This window comes from Aotus nancymaae, unplaced genomic scaffold (assembly GCF_030222135.1).
Source record: "Aotus nancymaae isolate 86718 unplaced genomic scaffold, 86718_ANA_hifiasm-v0.15.2.pri h1tg000057l, whole genome shotgun sequence".
In the NCBI taxonomy this organism is placed as follows: Eukaryota; Metazoa; Chordata; class Mammalia; order Primates; family Aotidae; genus Aotus; species Aotus nancymaae.
This window is the reverse complement of record NW_026988471.1, coordinates 32,282,700-32,304,332: the sequence shown is the minus strand read 5'-3', so window position 1 is coordinate 32,304,332 and position 21,633 is coordinate 32,282,700. Positions and strand designations below refer to the sequence as shown.

The 21,633-nt window shown below is 37.0% G+C and overlaps 1 protein-coding gene across 15 annotated transcripts in view; it reads right to left on the bottom strand.

Moving 5' to 3' along the window:
- The window catches only part of LTBP1 (latent transforming growth factor beta binding protein 1), a 458,896-nt gene that overhangs the window by 49,068 nt on the left and 388,195 nt on the right, over positions 1–21,633 (bottom strand). For 9 of the 15 annotated variants that reach the window (XM_064363976.1, XM_064363977.1, XM_064363979.1 and 6 more), the window contains 2 exons: positions 6,060–6,185; positions 1,838–1,981 (listed from right to left, as the gene is read on the bottom strand). In XM_064363976.1, the coding sequence (XP_064220046.1) occupies positions 1,838–1,981; positions 6,060–6,185 (270 nt within the window). The remainder of the gene's footprint in view (positions 1–1,837; positions 1,982–6,059; positions 6,186–21,633) is intronic. The other 6 variants (XM_064363978.1, XM_064363981.1, XM_064363986.1 and 3 more) reach the window with 1 other exon arrangement.

Here is a 21,633-nt window from a genome sequence, read left to right as displayed (position 1 = left end):
AGTGATTCCCATGTCTCTGCCTTACTGATTACAAGCATATGCCATCACACCCGGCTAATTTTTGTATTTTTAGTAGAGATAGGGTTTCACCTTGTTGGCCAGGCTGGTCTAGAACTCCTGGCCTCAAGTGATCTGCCTGCCTCGGCTTCCCAAAGTGCTGGGATTACAGGTGTGAGTGCGCCTGGCCAAATGCATACTTTTATTCTTTGAGTTAAAAATTAAATTTAGAAGATGTGTTATCTTTTTATGATTTCTAGTTTTTAATCACCTTTTTCAAATAACCGATCAATTATTGGCTCTCATGAAGTCAGAGAGAAGGCTTCTGCTGAAGTTTATGGCTAAATTCAGTCTCTCAGGATACTGCTAGAAAAGTTTTTTAAAATGAAGACTGTCATAATACTGTCTTAAGACTCCATATAATCAGTCAAAGTTCACCAAGAACCATACAAATTGAGGCATGATAAAAGGCAAAGCTGCCAGGAGCTATACAAATGAATAAGCTCAACTAGTTATTGGTTGAGTCCAATAATTATCTTTGTATATATTCTCACTCTCCCTTCCTCTACAGAGTATGGTCATTGGAATATCCTGTATTTTTTCACTTAACATTGTATCACATATATTTATCTTTATCATGACTATCTAATCTTCACATAGACCATTTAATGGCTATATATTATTATGACATATTAATTCATTCAAAATAACACTATAGATGAGGTGCTACCCTACAGAACCAAGTAAAAATAAGAAAAAGACAGTTACTTAACCAATTCTGTTTTTGATCCACACTATGTTTTTGTTTTTTAGCTATTGTAGATACAATTAAAATGAAAAATCTCTTCTTTATGGACTATGAATTGTTGTGATGGCCACTTGAATGAACAGAAATCCTCCCACCACAATAATCCGTCTCTTCTCTTTCACAAAGTTTTTTAGTTACAGTCTGTTCATTTAATTTGGCACCCTTCACCCTTCTATATTTAATAGCTGAGGAATTATGTGTGGGTGAAAATATTTTTATATTTCATTTCCTCTTCTTGCAAAGATAGCTATTTTACACGGAACAAGTGTACCCTCCAGAGAAGTAGTGAAGGCTATTATGGCAGCATGCATAAAATTGACTGAGAAAGAAAAGAAAAGGTCTATGTTTCATTTTACTTGGCTCTCAAAGGACCATGTGGGCCTTTGCTTTCCCTAAAATACAACCAAGCTATAGCTACATGGCACAAACTAAAAGGGTGATTGGGAAGTTGATTAATTTATCTGGAAAACAGTCCAACTCTCTATTTCAGTTCGCATGGTGACAACACAGCCTAAATCAAATTTTAAGTGAATGCAAACATAGCCCCTTTCTAGGCCAAATTCTGGAAAAACACCTTAAGAATTCCAAATGGAAGTCTTTGTAGATCCTAAGAGGCCTATATGTTGCTTTTAATTTAGAGAAGTGTCAAGACACATTTCTCTAAGGGCCAAGAACGTATGGAGGATTATGCAGCTTAATGAGATGGTGCCATATTAAATCCTGAGCTGATAGCTCTCTAAGTTTTAAGCAGTCCCCAGCAAATGTTGTCATCATTTTGGATCCTTTACATTACTGGAAGCGTCTCTGGTTTGGATAGAACATTAGAGGCCATCTAGCCCAAAGAGTCATCACCCACATCTTAATTCCACTGACAAGGCAGGCACAGAAGAACGTGGAAGCTTCCAGGGACAGCCCTATGTCAGCACATCTGGCTTCTTCTTATCTCACTCCCAGTGTTTATCCCAAAGCTGTGTGGGTGCAGGCCTTTGAGAAGAGCCTGCTATCCCCTTGGACAGTGTCACTGGGACTTACCTGTGGAGGCCAGGGAGCGGCACTGACCAGTCATGGGGCTGTACTCCTGGTTTTCATCAGCACACACGCACAGGAAGGACCCTTCCACGTTTTCACAGAAGGCTTCACCACACACTCCACTGAGCAGTTCACATTCATTCACATCTGGAAAAGGAAGCACAGACCAAGTGAGATGTGTGCCTCATTCATGACAGCTCTCTATTTCACCAGCTGTGCCTGGGCTAATAGTGTCTTGCTGAAAAGAAGGCGATCCCCAGAGAGCAGACAAACCCCTTCTGCTCTTTTAGGGAAGGGGTTCTTCAAGGCAGAGCTGTCAGATTTGGTCTGTATGAATGGACCATGAAGACTCAAGACAAAGGTTCTAAATTCCCAATTTAGTTTTAAAGGACACCCTGGAATTGTACTGCAAACCTAGTATGTGCCCACTAGTTGTGACCTAGATGTGACCATCTAGTTTTATCATTCCTGACTTTTCAACATAATGAAGCCTTAAATGACATAACACTCTACTTTCAGTTCTTTTTTTTTTTTTTGAGACAATTTCGCTCTGTCACCCAGGCTGGAGTGCAGTGGCGCAATCTCAGCTCACTGCAACCTCCACCTCCCAGTGATTCTCCTGCCTCAGCCTCCTGAGTAGCTGGGTCTTATAGGTGTGTGCCATCATGCCCGGCTAATTTTTGTATTTTTAGTAGAGATGGGGTTTTGCCATGTTGGTCTGGCTGGTCATGAACTCCTGACCTCAAGTGATCGGCCCACCTCAGTCTCCCAAAGTGCTGGGATTACAGGCGTGAGCCACTGAGCCCGGCCTACACTCAGTTTTTGATTCAAGCAAAGTTAGAAGCACTTCAGTAACCACAGAATTAAGTTCATTTAAAAAAACTTTAAAAATCTACTTAAATGTCTGAAAATACAGTTCTCTGGTAGCCAAAACATCCATAATTATCAATAGAATTCAGACAGTGTATTCCTTTGAGAAATGAAGGAAAGACCCCTATAGAGATACTCATCAGGCTACATTAATCATTCATGTAAAACAAATTGGTGCAATAACTAATCACTGATCTCATGATGCCTTTTCAAATTCTGTTGATGTTCCACTGTGTAATTTCTATTTTGCTAAATGTTTTTCTTCTGTACTTAAATATACATAATTAAAATACATTCAAGGAATCTCAGTGACAAGTACGCTTTATTCAACATTTTACAAGTACACAGCCCTAAGAAAGACTAATTTTATATTTGATCTTACCCAATAGTACTTTTTACCTTCTTTTCTCCTACATTTTATTCATGAATATCCAGTTCAGCAAAGTGTCCGACTTAAAGTCTGAAATGCTCACGTCTTATGCATTAAATATGTATAAACATTAGCTTTCATGAGCATACCTTGAGATGGTTTATACAAAGTTAAACATTTGAGCAATTATCTAAATCATTCCAGAAAAAAAATCCTCCTTTCACCTGTTACACCCAGTTAATTGGACAAAAATACATCTGGACTTATTTGGGTAATTACCTCAGTTTTCCATTTCATTTGTATATAAACAGATATAAATTCAATGAACTGGTTTCACTTATGATAACTACTATAATATAAAGCAGAGTTGAAATATTTAATCAACCTAGACTATCACATTGAGACCAGAAAAATGTAAGATATTGCCAGTTCACATTTATCAATTTTAGGTAAATGTCCAGTGGAACTTGGTACTTTCCAGCATGTATTATTTACATGGCTAATGAACTCTATCCCATCAGACTGCGCTAACTCAATCAAGAAATATTTCCTAGCTTACTGCTATGGGGCAGGCCTATACGGCCTATATGTGGGGAAACCATGATAAGCTAGCAATCCAAACTCCTGCCTTCATGGAGCTTATAGTCAAGGTAGGGAGATGAACAAAATAATCTTAACAGGATTCAGTGAGTATGAGGAAAGAAAAGTTCAGAGCTCAGTGAAAGCATGGAACAGCAGACCTTAAGCACGGGGCGGGGGGGTGGTTAGAGGAATGATACTGGAGCCAATAGCTGAAGGATGAGTAAGTGATAATGGGGGAAGGGCTGACTCATCCTGTAGCTCTACACAACACCCAATGTGAAGTGCCTATCATAGGCGCTCAGTAAACATTTTTGAAAGAATGAATACAAACACAAATGAAATGACATTTGTTGAGTTCACCAAAATGATAACAAATATTCCTTCTCTAAGGGTAGTGTTTTGTGTGCCAAGCTGAAATGTCAACACGGGTTTGGTGTGCTCATCTGGCTGGTTAGAAATGAACATTAAGCAGGGGCTCTGGGGCTATGTGGACTCCAGATATCTGATATGGTTTCTAGATATGGTTCAACATGTGATATATAAACAATTAGTAGTTAAACAAAATTTACTGAGCACCTACAATAAGCCAAGCATCATGCCCTGCCCAGGGAGAGGCAAAAAAGTTTTCAATCGTATAGAGGTTATAGCTTTGTAGAAGGGGGCTGCAGGTGGTATACCCATTATTAAATTATTCCCTGAAAGGTTGTAAGTACTATAATAGAATTTGCTGAAGGTGCTCTGGAAGCAGAGGTCACAGCTCAGCTTGAGTGAGGGATGGAGCAGGGATTGTGTCTGGAAGATGACACAGAACCTCAGTCTTCAAGAATGAGTGAGAAAATCCAGGACTCAAGGAAGGAGAGGTCAGGAGGATAGTCCCAGCAGAAAGAGTGAACGACAGTCAATTTCACAGTGATGTGGGCAACCACAACCAGTCTGACATTGTGGGAACCAACAGGGAAAGAAGGAAGTGGTGAAGCTAAGATAGAAAGCAGGTCCACATCACAAGACCCATCTGGTGAAAACATTATGCAAATGTCAAACAAATGTATTTTGGTGGAAAGGTGGCTAAAGCAGGAGTTGGAACTAAGATTGGGACAGTCTTAGCTATGTTATTAAATAACTATGTCTTGTTGTGAATAATTCTTGAATAATTATGTTTTTGACTAGCTAATACTTATTCACGAAACCACATCATTGCTTTGTAAATAATTTTTGGTTGGGAATTAACTGAATTTCATAATTCCACAAAAGCAGTTATTATTCAAGTGACATTATCATTAAACCTTGAAAATTTTGCTTAATATGGATGGAAAATGAACTAATGTTTTAATTGCAAATTTTCAAACCAAATAGGTATTGACTCCTCAAGTTCCATCTGCCATGTAGTGAATATGGCTATTTTTCTCTAAGAATAAAGAAAAAGAAAAGTCTTGCTATCTCTAAAGTCTTCAATTTGATAACCTTTCTTCTCTTTCCAATTTAATTGTTCTAATTGCAAATATGTTTCATAATGAGTTTGACTTGAAAAAATCACGTCATGTCAGACAATGAAATACAAATTATTTTCTGTATGAGCATTTGTTGGACCATATTCCAGGACATCTGATGATATTCAAGATTCCTTCCACCCCTGTCAATCCCGGAACAGACTGAGGAAATACAGCTTTGCACAATTCAAAGCATCCTTTTACAGGTATCATTCTTGGACACTGAAGCTCCTGCCAACACTTTGCCTTAAATGCACTGCCTAAGCGGGTACATTTCAAAGACAGATAATCTATACCACACGCCAGAGTCTACTTCCTGTGCCGAAGGGAGTCTAGAGTTCTGCATACTCAGTTAAGAGTTTAAACAGATGTTCTTGTTAAAATTCATTTAAATGCAAAGTCATACTTTTATATATCTTAACGTCCCTAACAATTTCAGAAGCCATAGGATATTCTGTTTTTGTTTTTGAGACAGGGTCTTGCTCTCTTGCCCAAGCTGGCATGCAGTGGCATGATCACGGCTTACTGCAGCCTCAAACTCCTGGGCACAAGAGATCCTCCCACCTCAGCCTCCCAAGTAGTTGTGACTACCGGCACCCCACCATTAAGCTTGGATAATTTTTTTAAAAAAATTTTATTCATAGAGAAAAGATCTCACCATGTTACTCAGGCTGGTCTCAAACTCCTGGCCTCAAGCAAACCTCCAACCTTGACCTCCCAAAGTGCTGGGGTTACAAAGTGTGAGCCACACACCCGCAACATAGGATAATTTTGCACACCTTCAAACTGTATGACAAAATCAAATTATGATAAAGCTCTACCCAAATTACCTGCTTAAAAGCTCCTGTTGTTCACTGTGATTTCTCTTCAACAGGGACATGTGAAACACGCTGGGAAAAAAAATCTAAAAACTCACCCACACACCCTTGCCCATCCTGTGGGGCTTGAAAGCCCTGATAACAGAGGCAGCGGAAGGAGCCAGGTGTATTGTCACAAAACCCGTGACTGTCACACACAGTGTTGTTTACACATTCATCAATATCTGCAAAAAAGACATGGAACATCAGACACAAAACAAACACGGGCTGACAAACACCAGATATTAATGGATAAACAGGCACTCAACACATCCCGATTAGTGTGTGATGATGAGATGATCATGTTTACACAGAAAACAATTTTTAAAACATTTTACGTATCAATAAAATGTTTTGATGAAAATGGTTTAACAGCCAAAATGTTGGGTTTTATGAAACAAACATTTACTACTTTTCCTTAGGAAATGTTTTTAGACTGAAATGATGGCTGCAAGTGCCATGCCCAGTATTACCTAAATGTTTTCAGCTCTTTATTTCCAAGGAGGCTTATATTTTCTCCTACAGAGAAAATATGTAAAAATATTGTCACTTGTTTTAGTTGCAGTAAATGCTAACAGTATTTGCATTTGACAGTTACAGAAGGGAATGAGCAATGGTTGACTCAACCTTGTGGATAACCTTGATCCATACAGCATCCTCATGAAGTCAAGAGACAGTCTGATGAAGTTAGCAGGATAGCCAGTCAGTCCCAGTCCCATAAGAAAAGATTTTATGCCACCAATTTACAGCCACTCAAGGCCCTAACTGTCCAGGCTGTTCCAGCTGATTGGATGACTTGCCAATTCATTTGGTTCTCCATAAACTTGATGAGAGTGACCTTGTGCCTTTTTTTCTCATTAATAAAAATGTTCTTTTAAAAGTGATGTCTCAATTGTAAAGTTACAACAGACTTTTAGATAGAATTCTTCTTTATCCTTACAGTTACTCATTTCCTTCTCCCTTCTCTCCTTCCTGTTCTCCTTGGGTACTGCCGTATCTACACCACCACCAACTGCCTCGGACTCTGCTCTCTCTGCCCTGGACTTAACAGTCATGCCAAATGCAAGTTTTGGAGAAACAAGTAAGAGAACGTAATGACAGTATCCAAACATATGTGAAAAAGATTGCAATTTTATGTTCAAATAATGAAATCAGATAACAAATGTTAAAGAAAATGACAAGTTCAATTTTACTTGACAGAATTTAGATTAGGGAGAGTTAATATTAATAAAATTGAGCATTTTCTCAACTCAGAACAAACAAAAAAACTACAATCCCTTCTTCTTTCTGGGTGGGGCTCCTTCTCCCATCCAGACCAGTCTCTGCCTCCTGGACCCACCTGTTCATCCTTCTCCAATGTCTCCAGTTATTCCTCCCCTGGATCCTACCCTCACTGACTTCAAAAATGTTAAAATTGCTTGAAAATAGCTTTCATCTGATCATATCATCGCCCACTGTGCTTTTCTTCTTGGGTACTCACTGCCACATCTCACACCACCCATCACCTGGTACTCTGCTCTCTCTGCTTCCAGACTTAAGTCAAGCCAAAATGTAAATTTTTGGAGAAACAGTTAAGAAAATGTAATGACAGCATCCAAATATATGTGGAGAACATTGTACTTTCATGTTCAAATAATGCAATCAGATAACAAATGCTAAAGAAAATGACAAGTTCAATTTCACTTGACAGAATTTAGTTTGGGGGGAATTAAACTTTTTGTATCACTGCAAAATGCCTCAAAGGATTGTCTATATTCATTGTCTTTATTTCCTATTATAGTCTATTTGTAAATGGAAATAACGGTATCAATATGAATAATATTAATAATATTGGTAAGTTCCTACAATTACTGTGAGCATTAAACAAAATAACATGTACAAAGTGCTTTGGAGACTGCCTGGCATGTAATATAGGGAAGCATCCAACATAGTACGCATCAATCTTATTATTATTGCTACTACTACTTTTCCTCTTCCTCCTCAATGACCTACAATCTTACTTCCTAACTCTTTATCCTCTAAGAAAAAGCACCAATGATCAACTCATCATTAAATCTCACGATCATCTTTTGGTCAGTGATCCCTGACCTCTGAGTCTGGCTGAACGCCCACTCCTTGAACACTCTCTTCCCATGTTCAGTGACAGAGTATTCTTCTTGTTTACCTTGAGCTGCTCTGGCTTGTCCTTGTACTTCACCAGCCCAAAGGTTGGTATCTGCCAAGGCTCCGGCCCTCCCTGAAATGTGCTGTGTGCTCAGCACTTCCCTCCTCCACCCTTCCCACACTCGCCCAGTTTCAATGACCATGCTCCTTGGGATAAATCCTCCATCTTCCTCTCCAGCTAAGATTCTTCTCCCAGGCATGTCTTAATCATTTTCATTGGATCTTCTGCCATGAACTCAAACTTATCAAGCTTAAAGCTGTATTCACTGTCTTCCTACTAAACCCCATTTCCCAACCTTGGTGACTTGAATTGAAAAATCAATGAAATTATTTCCAATCTAAAAAATGAATCTCCCTTACAACACTAAACACAAAAAAGACACTCAATAAATCTGTTTTGATTGATTTGCAATGTCAGTGTGAGGCTGAGGTCACAATTTATTTACTGATTACAACTGTGAGGAGGAACTGCATCGTGTAACCAAATTATTTAACACAGGCCACTGCTAATTTTAGACTTCCTGAGATGGGCATATGTCAAAGAGATTATTTATGTTATTCATTGCACCACAGGATTTAAGGGCTGGAAAGAAACTCAGAAATGCTTCAATTACCACTTACATACTGATGATTTCCCAGCCTCTCTCAAAGATTGACCTCTGTCCTTTAGAACCACTTACCTAATACCTATTGGATATATTCACAATAAGTGACTTTATTATCACTCCCCTCCTCACCTTAACTCAACTCCATTTCTCCTATTTCCTTCATCAGCAAATCCATTCTGTCACCCAAGCCAGAAACCTTAATGCCACCCTTCCCTTTCTCCTGTTCTCTGTCCTTCCCTGCCACGCCCTCTTTTCTGTCTTTCCTGACGCTCCTCATACTCTTGGTGAGTCTTCCCATCTCCAGTCTTGCCTTCCTCCCTCTATCCATTCTCCACCTAAGACTGCCAACGTGCTCTTTGCAGAATGCAAACTCACCAGTACCATTCCCTTGCCCAGAGTGTTCAGAACCTCTTCTTGACTAAAGGGTAACCACACTCCTTAGTAGGGCATGGAGTGCCCTTCCTCATCTGCCTCTTGCCTATTCGTCTGGCCACAGTTCCCAGACAACCTCCTTCCCAGTTTACACTCTGGCTCAAGCAGCATACTAGAGGTCTTTGAAAACCTATGGTCTTTAATTTTTCAAGGAGCTGGTGCCTACTCCATCCGTCTCTGGAATCTCCATGCCATCCCTTTCCCCTGGACTTCCTCAGAAATGCCTCTTGGACCTTTAGGAGTCAGCCCAAGGAACATCTCCTCTGAAGCACCTTCTTTAACTATTCCAAGAGCGGATCTCAGGGTCTCTCCTCTCCGCTCCCAGAACATCTTGTACCACTGCTGTGCTTATCAAGGGTGACTTCTCACGGGGGGGAACCTTCAGCTTGAACTCATCAACCGTTTATTTCCCTACTGAAATGAGTGGGAGGATGGCAAAGGAGGAGAAAGAGAAGGCGTGTACCAGAAACCTGGTGGCTTTTCAGTCCAGATTCTTGAAGCAAAATCTCTTGCTTTTCTTTTTATTAATCCTATGCAATTATAGCAGATGGTGATTTCTTGTTACTGTGTACAGGAACCGAATAACTGACCTGAAGGTGAACAAGCCCCAAGCCGGTTATGAATTACTGGGCGTCTTGCAGTCTCAGACTTACTGTAACAGTGATTAACCGAGAAAGTTTAGATGAGCAATATTTTGGATTTGAATGAATAGGAAAAAATAACATGGAATGCTTGCTGGAAACTAGCTCTTCGGCAACGAATATTTTATAAAAATGATATAATGTAACTCTCAGCAGTTTCATGTTTTCAACAATGAGGTGAGGTAATAGCTTAGTAAGAGGACAACATTTGTTTTACTTTAATGACCTCTACAAGAAAAAAACATTATTTCATTAGAATTTTCTTTGATGATGTGAGCTCTCTGAGATCTTTTTCCATTGTTGGTCCTGTATATACATACAACGAAATGAACTGCTATAATTAAGAGTAATTCTAGAGAAGTAAAGCTAAAATGTTAAGAAAATTTACTACATAGAGTAGAAGTCCCAGCAAGACTAAATGAACAAGTGAAAGCCATCCTTTTTTTTTTTCCACGCTAAAGTTGAATTTGGAAGATGAAACTACATTTTGAATCCAAATATCATATGTTTTTGCTTAATAAAGGGTGATTCTGTTAAAATTACCGAAGCAATTTTGCTTAGGGATCTGTAAGAGCCATGCATGATATCACTGGTCATACAATCCAACGGTTTAGTGATAACAGGCATGATTTGTCTGGTGATCTCTCAACTGTCAATCCAGATAAACCGGGTGTGGTATTATAAAAATTGCTGATTTATCATACAAGCGTTTGCTATTTACACTTTACTGAAGAAGGTAGATTACAAATATTGATATTTCAATGTAAATAAAGTCAAGAAATTATAAAAACCAAGGAGAATGGATACCTGATGTGAATTTCCCAATAAAAAATTACCTAAATGTCAGAAAGAAAAATAGAACGTAGTTCTGGGTGATGGGAACTACCAGCGGCTCATTTAAAAAGTAGTGATGCTGTCATTGACTAACAGACCCACACTTTTCAGGGTCTTTATTGGTCTACGTGGCAGATCAATTTTCCTTGTCCATATACTTTTTACTTAAGACATTTTGTCAATGAACCAAAAGCTTTTCAAAACCTATTGATCGCATTCAGGGAGTCTACATACAAGAGTTGAACTTAAACCCATGTACTCCTGAATTCTCAGATAAAGGTGTAAGGCTAGCCACGTGTGTCACCCGCTCACTTAGGAAAGTGAACTATGAAATAAAGTACAAGTATGGAAAGAAGGCAAAATTTTCTTGAACTCCTGACCTCAGGTGATCCACCCGCCTTGGCCTCCAAAGTGCTTGGATTACAGGCGTGAGCCACCACGCCCGGCCTAGAAGGCAGAATTTTCTAAAAGAGGTTGGGGTCATGTAAACCTTGTTTAAGAACCAAAAAATTAAAATTGTTCAAAGACTTCAACACTAAAATTCATAACAAATCTCAATGGTTCCATAATATGTCTTATATTTATATACAGAAAAGTCTATGTGTTTCTGAAAACATGTATATTGGAGAGAAAGGGGTATTTGTGACTCATTAGTAAAATGATTTGGTGGTTTTTTTTTTAGATATATTCTTCAGTTTTTGGTTTTGAATTTTTAGGAAAGCGCTTCTTCTTAGTTTCTTAACATCTTTTCTTATTTTGTTGACTTGCTTCTTCCTTATTCTGAGCAAAAATTATCCACCTATTGGGAAAGCAACTTACTCACGAGCTTTCCTTCTGCTGCCAGGATGCTCCAGAGAAGTGGATAGTGAGAATGGGAGTGTCATTTTTTGGTAATGGATAATTCATAGGAAAATCTCCACAGCTACTGCAGAGTTGTGAAGAAATGACCTTCCTGTCTTAGAACATTTTTAGATGGATCATATGGTCCATTTTGACTTGAAGGAAACCTGAAGATTATCTAGTTCAACCTCTTCATTTTAAGAACCAGAAAACTGAGGGCTAGAGAGGGGAAGTGACTTGCCTCAAGGTTACACAGTCGGTTAGTGGGAGAGCTGGCCAAGGAATAGGGCCTGGCCAAAGAACAATCTTCTGAATCTTTCTTCTTCCTTATTCTCTGACTTTCTTCTTCCTTATTCCTTATTCTGATGGTTGTAAAAGGTTGGTCCTAGATGGTGAACAGAACTCACCAAATTGTGAGCCCAACAAGCACACAGGAGTTTGTCCACTATGAAGATGGAGGTCAGAATATACCATCTGTTACTCTTTGACTCATCACTTACTGCCTTCTAGTTTAACCAAGTCTTCTTGTCCTTAAATAAGACTTAGGCATCTTTGCCCCTCAAAACAAGAACTGTTATTATACTTGAAATCTAGATACTTGAAGAAGATATTTTTGTAGGAGACCCTTGGAAGAAAACACACGAGGCACCCATGGTTACAAGTCTTAGGAGGTCCAAGGACTTAGACAGGACCATATCTAGCATTGGTGCTCCCAGATCTCTTTATAAGAGGAAAATGGCCTGCTATTTTAGCTCAGAACTTCCTAACCAACTGGAATTGGTTAAGTATCTGGTGCCAGAATCTTAGCAAAACAGATCCAAAGAAAAGGGGCTTATACTGGAAATGCAGCCCTCACACTCCTTTCTGAAAGGAACGGAAGCCGGCTAGGAGACAGTAAATCTCAGCCAAGAAGTGGGATTGAACGATGTTAAACCAGCTGAATCGCTGCCCAAAAGAATTTTAAAATGGCATGGCTGCTGGCCCAAAAGCGATTAAGGTCTCTCTCACAGTATCGGAGGGAAGCCAGCATTAAGCAGAAGATGCGCATGAGGCCTAAAGAAAGAAAATAAAATTTAGCCAATAGGAAATTAAAAACTGGATTTGGAGATGGTCCAGACAATACAATAGGATATGGGAAGAACCTTTTAAAAAAGGTCCACTGAGGTCTGGCAACATCAACAAGGCTGGGGAATATGGGCCATATGTGTTATGGAAAATAACTTTGTTCTAGGAGACGGGAATAGGCCAGAAACAGCAAACGACGTCCCTGGGTAGACTCTGACTACCATGTTGTCTCTGTCGGCAGGAAAAAACAGAGACCCTGATGGTCACAAGTCTGTTTTGAAAGCTAGCAGCTTAAGATAAACAGTAAGAAATGACAGAGGTAACAAGTTATTTGAAATTCAACTTTCCAGTAATTACCTTCTAGAAAATAAGGCTGGCCAATGAGACATCTTTTTCCCACCCCCTACCTCCCCAGCCTGGAGATCTACTACTTTCAAAAAGATTTACTTATTTATTTTAGAGACAGGGTCTCACTCTCTTGCCCACACTGGAGAGCAGGGGCATGATCAGAGATCACTGCAGCCTCAACCTCCTGGGCTCAAGCGATCCTTCTACCACAGCCTGTCAAATAGCTGGGACCACAAGTGTGTGCTGCCATGCCTGGCACTTTTTTTTTTTTTTAATTTTTAGTAGAGATGAGGTCTCATTATGTTGCCCAGGCTGATCTCAAACTCCTGGGCTCCAGTGATCCTCCCACCTCGGCCTACCAGTGCTGGGATTGCAGGTGTGAGCCACCATGTCCAGCCTGCTTAAATTATTCTTTAAAAATCACCCAGACAAGCCCCAATTCTATATTCTAGAGAAACTAAACCAAAACTTTGCTCCATTTTTGTCAACCACTGTGTAGACAACAGACATTCACCGTCCATAAAGACATCCTATTGGAAACCATCCTAAAAATCACATATATCATCCTAGTTACCCAAAAATGTGGGAGTCATCCTTGATTACTGCTCCACATCCAGTCACCACCTCCTTATGATTTTATCTTTCAGTTATATCTCCAGTCTCTCCTTTCCCCTCCAACCTTATTCAAGGTCACGTTACCTTTCACTCCAATTCCTGCAATGGCTCCCCAACTGAGTTTTGTGCTGTCAGATACTCACTGAAGACCCCAAATTCATCTCCCATAATGACAGAATAATTTACCTATTGAAATAGTCCAATCATACAGTCCTCTGCTTAAACCTCTTCAGTTTTCTTCCATGGGTAATGGCATAAAGGCCTTTGCCACATGCTGTCTGAGCTTTTCCATACTTGGGTGGTCAAGTTATTTGCTTTCCCATCTGGCCTCTGACCCTGCATCACCTTCTTTCCCTCTCTGTTGGATCGTTCCTATTTCTCACTCCTTTTTAAGAGCCAAGGTTCTTGACTTATCTATGCATGCTGTGTTTACTCCATCACTTCTCATTCATTCTTGAGTGGCTCCTGAATACAAGATCCTGCTGAAGCAGCATCTGATAAGGTCACCATTTTATAAAACCTAAAGGATTCTTCTTGTCCTCTTAGTAGAGTTCTCAATAGTATTCAATGCAGTTGACCACTCTCTCCTTCTTGAAGAACACTTTGCCTTTGGATTCTATAGTACCATACCCCCTGGGTTTCCTCTTAATCCTTAGACTATTCCTACAGGGTCTCTTTTTCTCGATCCCTACATATTAAGAGTTTCTCAGAGTTTAGTCCTAGGCCTTCTTTTTTTCTCCTTCTATAATCTCTCTTGGTGGCCTCATCCATTCTGACGGCTTCAAATATGATCTATATCTGATGACTTCCAGTTTTTATCTCCAGACTAGACTTCTCTTCTGAACATTAAAATTAACTTGATCTAATTCTCTATCAGACACACCTACATAGATATTTCACAGGTAACTCTAATTTAATATAACCAAATCACACTCTTGATCTTTACAAAAAAATTGCTTCATTTTTTACCATGTCAGCAAATAGTGCCACCAAACACCAACTTGCTAAAACCAGACCTATGACCTCTCTTCAACAGTTCCTCTCTTCCATGTCCTACATCTGGTCCAACTCTATGTTCTAATCTAGTACTAGGCTCTATCTCCAAAGCATTTTTTGACTCATTCATTTCTCTCCATCACATTGCCACTGTTCTAGCCTGAGCTACCAATATGTCTGGCTTGAGCTATTATAACAATATCCTAGAACATATCCTGACTTTTCTCCTGCTCCTCTAATCCCATTGTCAAAAAGCAACCTGGAAAAGAGAAACACAGTACTTAAAAAATATAAATTAAATTACTGAATTAAATCAAATTTACTTACAGTATCCCTAATCCTATGCAATATTTCATGTTTCCAAATCTTTGTTTGTGGCATTTATTCCACCAGGAACACGTTACCTCCTATTGCATCCATATTACAGTTTTTACTCAGATGACTTTCATCTGTCCTCCAAGTCCTTCAAGGCTCAGCAGGAGACTACTGGAAGCTTTTTTGACCCAATCTTATGCTGAAAATGTGTCTTAACATACAACCTCTTCTTGTCCCTCCATAAATATTTATGAAGAATCAACAAAGATGAAACATCACCAAAACCACGGCACAGGACAAAGAACGACTTCTAGCCAACGGAGTTGGGCTAGAAAAATAATTGGTGACCCAACCAATTATCTTCTCATTCAACAGCAATGGTTACATTAAAATGCTGCATGGAAGGTAGTTTTAAAAACAGGATTTACAATGTAGGAAATTGTGTTAGAAATTATCAAAGGCACACTTGAAAAGCTCTTCAGATAGAAGATAATGAAACGATGAGCAAGAAAATGTTCAGGCCGGGTGCGGTGGCTCACGCCTGTAATCCCAGCACTTCGGGAGGCCAAGACAGATGGATCACCTGAGGCCAGGAGTTCGAGACCAGCCTGGCCAACATGGTGAAACCCATCTCTATTAAAAAAAACAAAAATTAATCAGGCATGGTGGTGGGCACCTGTAATCCCAGCTACTCAGGAGGCGGAAGTAGGAGAATTGCTTGAACTCTGGAGGCGGAGGTTGCAGTGAGCGGAGATCGCACCACTGCACTCCAGCCTGGGTGATAAGAGCAGAATTCCATCTCAAAAAAAGAGAAAACGTTCAATTTTATATTTTAGATGTATGAAGAATCAAATATAAAATAACACCATAAAAGATTAAACACTATAAAAATATAGATAAATATACAAAAGTGATTACAACAGAATAGAAAAAATTGCAAAGAGCAGTGAAAAAAATAAAAGCACTATAAAATAAAAAGGCAAATTAAAGAACGAAGGAACTATCTGTAAAACATTGATAAATGATTATTATACCTCAGATACATAAATCAGTTAGAAAACACTAATATTCTACCTCAGGCAAAAAACATTGTGCAGAAGAAAGTAGCTAGGTATACAAGTAGTCAGCCTTATTAATAATAAAGGCAAGTTAACATGAGACATCACTTTCTCCTTATCAAATTAACAGAGGAAAAAATGAATATGAGTTTCTTTTTTGGAGAAGGTGTTAGGAGCTGGGAGGTCTCATTTGGTGCTGGTGGAAGCAGAAACTGGTAGACTCTGGAAAACACAGAGGCCACACATGTTAAGACTCATCAAGGTGCTAATAGCCTTTGAACTTGTCATTCAATGTCTTAGAACCTAGTCTAGGAATATAATCATTGCTGAAAATAAATATTTAGAAACAGTCTATTTATAGATTGTTAGAGCATTAAACAACAGCAACATAGAGAAAACACCATGCATATCCACAATCAGGAATATACATTACAAAATTTATAATATAATTATGTGATGAAATTGTGTGGTCATCAAAAGATTTTCAAAGGGTTTTAAATAATATTAGAAAATACAAATAATATAATACTAATGAAAAATAAAGTATATAATTTCATTTTTAAATACTAAAAACTATTGAAAAGGAAGTATGTCAAATATGAACATTAGCTATCACTGATGGATAAATGATCTTTTCTTTATATTTCTCAGAATTTTCTAAATTTTTTATAATGATGGTCTCTCTCTTTTTTTTTTTTTTTTTTGAGATGTTGTCTCACTGCATCATCCAGGCTGGTCTGGCCTCAGACTCCTAAGCTCAAATGATTCTCCCACCTCAGCCTCCTAAGTAGCTGGAACTACAGGTACCTACCACCACACCTGGCTTATGTTACTCTTAAAATCAGAAAAATTACATACTTGCAATCTACTATTTGAGGATACTTAAAGAAAAATTTTAATTATTTTACTTGAGTATAAAGATATATTCCACCCTAACAGAAATAACATTTGAGTGAAATACAATTGTACAAACAAAAATAAAATATTCATAAATATTTTAAAAATATTAAAAACTTGCAACATTTTAGTATTTTTTTCTGAATGAAAATATTGTTTTATTTTGAGATGAAGTGTTTTGCTTGAAATTATGTTATATAAGATAAAATGCTACTGATAATTATTAATTAATAGTATACACATATTTAAGTTAGGAGGTCATTGCAATTCTCAACAATTACTATTAAAAACACGCAAATGTAAACCAAAACCCTCAAAACAAAAAAATACACATAAAACCCTTAAAAATGCTTTTTAATCTAGCCAAGTTTTCTTACATACAAAGTTATATTTGTTCCACTTATAAAAGTCTGGAGACTCTGCCCAAAAGTAAAATGTGCTGAACATTAATTCAGAGATTCTACTGAATGAAAAGTAAAAACACTTTGGACCTAATCACTTCCTCAAATACAAATGGTAAATTGCCAGTGAAAAATGCTTTTTATCTTATGATGGACTTTTTTACTGTATACAAATAACTTTGTATATAATTTCACTTTTTATTATGTGGGTAAATATATTTGAGATTCCAAACTTATCTTAATTTTTGGTGCATTTAATTTCCTTTCATATATTGTTCAGTTAAAAATCATACAGAAACGAAGTGGTGGGGGGGATGGTAAAATAAAAAATAAATACTCCAAAATAAGGCAAAGAAAGGAAAAGAATGAAAAAGGAACAAAGAACAGATGAAACAAAAACAAGAGGTAAAGTATAGATTCAAACCCCTAAATACCACTCATTATATTAAATGTATATTGATCAAATGCTTCAATTAAAAGACACGGATTGTCAGCCTGTATTAGAAAACAACTATATGCTGCTTACAAGAGAAAAACCTTTCAATATGTGAATATGGAAAGGTGGGAAAAGAGGAAAAAAGCACGTGTAGCTCTACTAATAAAAGACAAAAATAGGCTCGGAGGCAAGATGAATTGGTACAGAAAAAAAAAGACATTTCAAAGAGATGAAAAGGTGACGATGCTGGGAAGATATAACAATTCTATATTTAATTACATTTTCATAAAATATGTAAATAAAAATAAGAAGCAGATAAATCTCCATAATAATAATGGGAGATTATAATATAGTCCTCAGACATTTACATAGCAAGCAGACAAAAAATCAGTAGGGATATAGATGATTTTAACAACACAATTTACAAACTGGCCCTAATTGACATAGAGGTCCAACTGCATAACACGCATTGTTTTCAAGCAGACAAGAACTATTTACTAAAATTGATAATATTCTGTTACATAACAAATTTCAAGGATTGAAGTCATTTAGAGTATATTCTCTGGCCATAGTGGTTTTAAGGTAGAAATCAGTAACAAAAAGCTAACCAGAAAATACTCAAACATCTGGATATTAAAACACTTCTAAATAATTCACTGGTCAAAGAAAAAAAATTACAATGAACTTTAGAAATATTTTATGTAAATAACAAAATATAACATATCAAAACTTATGGATGCAGATAAAGCCATTCTTAGAAGGAAATATATAACTATAAATACAAATATTAGAAGATTGAAAATCTAATTACATAAAGATCTACTTCAAGTAGTTAGAAATAAAGACAATTTAAACCCCAAAGTGTGAATATAAAAAATAACATAGAAAAAATAATAAATATAAAAGCAAAAATTAATAAAATAGAAAAGAAAAAGAGAAAAAAATCAACAAAAGTTGTTTCTCTGAAAAGACTAATAACCCTAGGAAAACTGATCAAGAGCAAAACAGAAGCAAAAATTACTAAAATTTTAAAAAAGACATCACTACACATTATACAGAGAAGAGAATATTATAAATAACTGTGCAAATAAATGTGCAATTTTACCTAAAACGGATAAATTCCTTGAGAAACAAAACTTAGTGAAAATGACAAGAAAAGTCAAAAGCCTGAATATTATTTTATCTGTTAATGAAATCTTAACTGCAATTTAAAAACCTTTATAACACATAGGCACAAAAACAAAACAAAGCAAAAACAAACATGCCAGGCACAAATTACCTTACTGGTGAATTCTTCAAGGAATTTTAGGAAGAAGTAACAACATCAATCCTAAATAAACTTTTCTAAAAACCAGAGTGAGGGGATGCTTCCAAACGCATTTTATGAGACTCTAATGACCTTGACTTCACAACTTCATAAGGACATTAACAGGAAGAAAAATTAAAGATTAATCTCTCTCATGAACACAAATGTGAACATTCTAGACAAAATATTAGTAATTTTGTCCCAGTGATATATAAGAAGGATGCTATATCATGCCCTTTGGGTTTATTATGACAATGTGAGAGTATTTTCACTAAAAAAAATAATATGGTTGGAATATGTACGTGATGGTGGGTGTACAGCTACCATCCTAGACCATGATAGAGAATATATGAGTCCAGAAAAGCAAAGCAACAAAACAGACATTGTCTGGGTCCCTGTATTATAGACCTGTATTATCAGCTCTAGATTACTGAAGCTTAGACTGCTTAAGGAAAACAAACTTTTATCTTGTTTTAAAATCCAGTCGATGTAATTTACCACATTAACAGAATAAAGATGAAAATAATGTAATTATTTCAATAGATGCAGAAAAGCCATCTGTTAAAATTCAAAACCATGTATGATAAAGAACATTAGCAAACCAGACATAAAAGGGAATTTCCTTATATAATAAAGAGTATCTATTAAGAAAAAAAACCTGTGGAAAGCATCATATTAAATGTCTTCCCTGCTGATATATCAGGAAAGAGACAAGCAAGCTGTTACCACTTGTAGTCAACATTGCAGTAGAGGTCCTAGACAGTACAGTAAGACATGAAAAGGAAATAAAAGTATGCTTATCAGAAGAGAAGTAATAAAACTAGCACTACTTATACAACATAATTGTATATGTAGGAGATACAAAGAAATCTGCATATAAACTGCTAGAATTAACAAGATTTAATTAGTAGAGTTAGCAAGGTCATGGATACAAGTTCAATGTACAATAATCAAATTTAGCTCTATATACTAGTAACAAACAATTATAAGTGTAAAAAAATTTTAATACCATTCACAATCACATACAAATATTAAAGACCTAGGAATAAGTCTTAAATAAGCTGTGCAAGACTTTATACAAAAATCTCCAACAAAACACTAAGACAAATGAAAGAAACCCTAATAGAGGGATGTGTTGTATTCACAGATTAGATGATTCAATACTGTAAAATGTCAAATCTCCCCAAATTGATCTATTGATTAAATACAATTCCAATCAAAATCCCAGCAGTTTTGCAAAAACTGATCACCTAGTTATAAAATTTATATAGAAATAAAAAGCACCAAGAATAGCTGTGACAATCTCAAGAACAGAATTGAAGAATTTAGAATTGACAGCACAAAACATTAAAATTCATAATAAAGCTACTGTAACTAAGACAATGTACGATTGGTAAAAAAGACAGATAATACTATTAAATAATATGAATAATGCAGAAATATATTCACACATATTTGACCCCATGGTTAACAAAAACATTTTAAATTAGTGGGAAAAAGGCACTCTTTTCAATAAATAGTGATGACCTAATTTGACATCCATTTAGGAAATGAAGAAATTTTGACCCCTGTTTCTCACTATATGCAAAAAGTGTCAGGGGCCTTACAAATCCAAAATTAACATGTAAAACAATAAAGCTTTTAGAAGACGACAAAACAGTACCTTAATGACTTTAGGGTTTGCAAAGATTCTGGACCGAAAAAATACTGATCTGAAATAAGATAATTAAAAAACCGGACTTCATTAAAATTAACAACTTGAGTTCACCTGAAGTTGCCATTAAAATAGTTGTTTTGAGCACTTCAGTTTGAAGAAGTTTGTGATGCAGAATTAGATAATAGAGCCAATAAGGGCATGACAAGTTGTTAAAGATATTATCTTCACCAGAGAAACAAATTGAGACCATAATGAGATACCTTTACTCAGTATGGATAAACCTTAAGAGGAATGACAATACCAATTATTGATGATAATGTGGATCTGAGACTCTCACCCTTTACTGGTACCTACATAAACTGGTACTCTGAAAAACTGGCTATATATATGCAAGTGAAACACATATATATATTCTATGACCCAGCAATTACACTTCTTAGTGATATCCAACTGAAACTAGTGATTATGCCCACTAAAAGACATGTTCAAGAATATTCACAGGAAGTTTATTCATAACAGCCTCAAATAGGAAGCAAGCCAAATGATCATCAATAGTAAAATGGATACATAATACAGTATACAATGAAATACTATGTAGCAATGAAAATAAATGGACTACTACCTATGACAAGACAGATGACACTTACAAATATAATGTTGAGTGAAAGAAGCCAGACACAAAGGTGTACATATTATGATTACATGTAGCTAATGTTCAAAACCAGGTGATATGGTTTGGCTGTGTCCCCATCCGAAAACATCACCTTGAATTGTAATCCCCATAATCCCCATGAGTCAAGATGGGGATGAGTCAATCCTCAGGTGGAGGCAAGTGCATCATGGGATTGATTTCCCCAATGCTGTTCTCATGATAGTGAGTCTCATGAGATCTGATGGTTTTATAAGTGCCTGGCATTTCCCCTGCTTGCACTCATTCCATCCTGCCACCCTGTGAAGAAGGTGACTGCTTCTCCTTTGCCTTCTACCATGATTGTAAGTTTCCTGAGGCCTCCCCAGCAAT